The sequence below is a fragment of the Elephantulus edwardii genome, unplaced genomic scaffold, assembly GCF_000299155.1.
Source record: "Elephantulus edwardii isolate Elephantulus edwardi_28Jun2011 unplaced genomic scaffold, EleEdw1.0 scaffold00133, whole genome shotgun sequence".
In the NCBI taxonomy this organism is placed as follows: domain Eukaryota; kingdom Metazoa; phylum Chordata; class Mammalia; order Macroscelidea; family Macroscelididae; genus Elephantulus; species Elephantulus edwardii.
Genome location: NW_006399883.1, coordinates 1,810,079 through 1,814,175, shown reverse-complemented (window position 1 = coordinate 1,814,175; position 4,097 = coordinate 1,810,079). Strand labels below are relative to the sequence as shown.

Genomic DNA, 4,097 nt, shown 5'->3' with positions numbered 1-4,097 from the left:
GTTTCCTCGATTAAGAATCAACTCATAGATGACACTTGCAAAAGTTGTCAGAGTTTGTACATCATAAGTAGGTGATTACCTGTGTTCCTCCCAAAGAGCAGCTATTGAGTTTAAACTGTCTGCCTTTGGGTGGAAGCAATTTCTTATCATTATATTGTTATGTATGAGTTACTCCATCTATATCATGATCATCTGAAATAAGATGATCAGCAGAGAAAAAAGTTAACAGAATAAACAATGCATGATAAAATTGTGGGTTATAATCAATATCATATCATAATTAGCCACTTATAGATATTCCATTCAAAAACTCCAAGAAAAAAATAATTAAAACTCAAATGTACTATAATATTACTTTTTTTTCACTAATGAACAAAAAAATCATTATATAATGGTCACAAAATGTCATTATATACCAGTAAAAAGAAATAATTTCACTTTAAATTTTTTAACTTATCAATGAAAAGAACATCCTAAGGTCAGAACAAAATATTGACCGTCAGAGCATACAACATATATTATACCTCTGGGAAAGGGAACACTTTCCTAATTTTGGAATATTACAATAAAGTGTAGTTTAAAAAAATGAAGAAATAGATCTAGTGTAACTTTAATTTCCTGTAATTACATGTTTTGTACAACTAGAACATAAATAGGAATAGGTTTTTCATTTTCATGTATAGAATACTATTATGTACTATTATATATCATTTTCTTCAATCTTATTATGAAAATAGAAATTTTAATTACTTCATGTCATCCCTCTTTCACTGTGCTGCTTGTGGAATTGCTTAGAATTGAATTGAGATGAACATAATTGCTTTTTTCATGTTAGATGTCACACATTTTTCCCCTTCAAATATTTCTCTACTTCAATATTTTTGTGATTGAAATATTTTATTAAAAACTTCATGAAATATATTAAAAATTCTCATAACATATTGGATATTACAGAAATAAAACATTTCAAAGTTGATAATCAAAGAACCTAACAACATTGGAATAATTAAAAAGACCATGGGTGTATGTTCTGTGTAACAAAATTCATAGAAGGTAGAAAGAAGGCAGAAAGAAAATTCCAAAAGGGCACAAAACCTTCTGAGAAAGGTGTTAAAGTATAATTATAACTTTGTTTTTAAATTAAAAGTATATATTACATGTGAATTATGTAATAATTTCATATTTTCAGAATGATTTAGTAGAAAATATTTTAAGAGACAAATATCTCAGTCACAAAAAGACAAATACTGCATAGTGTCACTGTTGTAGAGTGGTACTGACATCAGGGTTGGGGTAAGACTGAGAAAAACTGGAAAAATTATGTCTACTGCATTGAAACAGTTGAGGGAGAGAACAGTTTAAAAGCAATGTATGATAGGGTATTGTGATTATCACAGGAATATAGGATTACGGTTGCATAGTGGAGTGCATTCGAGGTGGGGGTGGGGGGATTGTATACCAACAAAGTTTATATTTTGCTTTTCAAAAAGAGGAGCGAACCGGGGGTGGGGAGGGTAAAGAAAAAAGTGCAACAATGAATGGTCCCTCCTAGCAATATGGCCAAAATATTTGACGCAAAACTTTATCGTCTTTGCCTCTAAGAAGCACTCTGGATGTGCTTTATTCAAGATATATTTTTTCTTTTGGCATTTGTTGAGATATTCATTACACTTCTCCAACATTACAGCTCAAAGGCATTAATTCTTCCATCATCTTTATTTATTCAGCTCTCAAGTGCATTGAAAATGATTAGAAAGACCATAATCTGAACCAGACACAATTTAATCCTCAAAAAAATGTCATTACTACTCAATAATTTGGAGAACTCCTTAACTGCCGACATTTCCCAGTGTGATGCGTCTCCTGATATCCTGATTTCTGGTAACCAGGATGTTGATTGTGAATCCAAGTAAGATGAAGTTGTTGACAATTCCAATTTTTTCCTCCATTTATCATGTTATTGCCTATTGGTCCAGTTGATAGGATTTTATCTTTTTGACATTGAGGTGCAATACATATAGGAGGTTGCATTTGATCTTCTGCAACAAGCGCTTCAAGTCTTTCTCACTTTCAGCAAGCAAGATTCTGTTTGTATAACACAGATTATTGAAGAGATTCCCTCTAAATTTATTTTTTTTGTTTTTACTTTTCAGTATTTTATTATGGCACACAAGGTAAAGTATGATACAATGTTCTGACTTGACACTCCAGTAATTCTTAAATCAACTTGCTTTATCCATTTGACTAAAAAGATATTTTAAATTCGGTTTGTCTGAGATTTGTCAGATCCACCAGCTGTGCCATAGGAGAGGGATGGGCAATCTCCTCCATGCAATTTAATGCCTCTGAAAATCCACTGAAGTGTGAAATATGGGGCAATTCCAACTCAAAGGCACACAACAACATTTCATTATTTCTCTCTTCCCCCCATTTTAAAAAAAAACAACTTTATTTTATTAATTTTAATGAACATTTACAGAGATTTTGGTTTCATATTAAAAGTAAAGTAATAGTCATTTAACCATGATTCTTAAGGTTATACCTAACATTCGTTTTGAGCAAAGCTCATTTATATTCTTTTTATGTCTTTCAGGCACAAGTAGAGTCATGGAGGATACAAATAACACCACAGGAGTGTATTTCATTCTTCTAGGTCTCTTTAACCGCACACAAACCCACCAGTTCCTCTTTTCTATGGTGCTCATAATCTTCTTTACCTCACTGATGGGAAATGGCCTTATGATTCTACTGATCCATGCGGACCCACGGCTTCACACACCCATGTACTTCTTGCTTAGCCAGCTTTCCTTCATGGACATGATGTTGGTGTCCACTATCGTTCCCAAAATGGCAGCCAACTATCTGATGGATACTAAATCTATCTCTCCCATTGGCTGTGGAGCTCAGATCTTCCTTTTCCTCACTCTTGGAGGGGGTGAGTGCTTCCTCTTAGCAGCTATGTCCTATGACCGTTATGTGGCCGTATGTCACCCACTACGCTACCCCATTCTCATGAGCCAGAGGCTTTGCCTACTCATGACAGTAGGTTCCTGGCTTTTTGGAGGAATTGATGGGCTAATGCAGGCTGGTGCTACACTGAGTTTCCCTTACTGTCACTCAAAGGAAATTAATCATTTCTTTTGTGAGGCACCATCATTGGTGCGTCTTGCCTGTGCTGATACTACAATTTTTGAGTTTTTCATGTATATCTGCTGCATCCTGATGCTTTTGATCCCTTTATCTCTCATTTTGACCTCATATAGCCTAATCCTGGTGGCAGTGCTCCACATGCAGTCAGCTGCAGCCCGGAAGAAAGCGTTTACAACCTGCTCCTCTCACCTAGCGGTCGTGGGACTCTTCTATGGCACCCTCATGTTCATCTACATGAGGCCCAAATCTTACCGTTCAGTTGACCACGACAAGGTGGTATCAGCTTTTTATACTATATTTACCCCTGTCTTGAACCCCCTTATATACAGCGTAAGAAATAAGGAAGTGAAGGGAGCCTTGAGAAGGTGGCTGGTAAAAAGTTTTATGTGTTACAAACTTTGAGTTTAATATGCCAAAATGGGAGCCTCCTAACTGGATCAGAGCTGTATTCACAAAATATTATTTAGTTGTTTAATTTATTCCATGTCAGTTCTTTTGTGTTGCTATAAATTTATTTTGTGCCTAATTTTCCAATATGACTATTAATTCTATGTAATTTTTAATTGGACAAATTAATTAAAAATTATATTCAAGTGTCTGTTCATATCCTGTGACCATTTTTCTATTGGATTATTTACCTTTATCTTGTTGTGGTGCTCAAGTATTTTATAAATTCTGGATGTAAGTCCTTTATCTGATATGTCATTACCAGAGCAAAGGCTGCATAGTGGAGTGGACCTGGGGGGAGGAATTATCAAACAATGAAAGAATTTTCCTTTTACTTTTCCAAGGTAGTGTACTAGGGGGGAGGGTTGGGAAGGGAGAAAAGTACAATAAGGAATGAATGGAAATCTAAAGTTTCTGTAAATTTTCATTGAAATTAATAATAAATTTTAAAAAATGCAAAAAAAAATTCTATTCAAAACGTTCTCATGTATTGCAGTGGT

The 4,097-nt window shown here is 34.5% G+C and overlaps 1 protein-coding gene across 1 annotated transcript; it reads left to right on the top strand.

Annotated features, from left to right (window-relative positions):
* Positions 1–2,607: 2,607 nt before the first annotated feature.
* Positions 2,608–3,552, top strand: LOC102861235 (olfactory receptor 2T33-like). Its single transcript, XM_006893989.1, has one exon. The coding sequence runs from the start codon at positions 2,608–2,610 to the stop codon at positions 3,550–3,552; it is 945 nt and encodes a 314-aa protein (XP_006894051.1).
* The last annotated feature ends 545 nt before the right edge of the window (positions 3,553–4,097 follow it).

Excerpts from the sequence above, each read along its gene's own strand:
- LOC102861235 (XM_006893989.1), top strand. The coding sequence starts at position 2,608 with ATGGAGGATACAAATAACACCACAGGAGTGTATTTCATTCTTCTAGGT.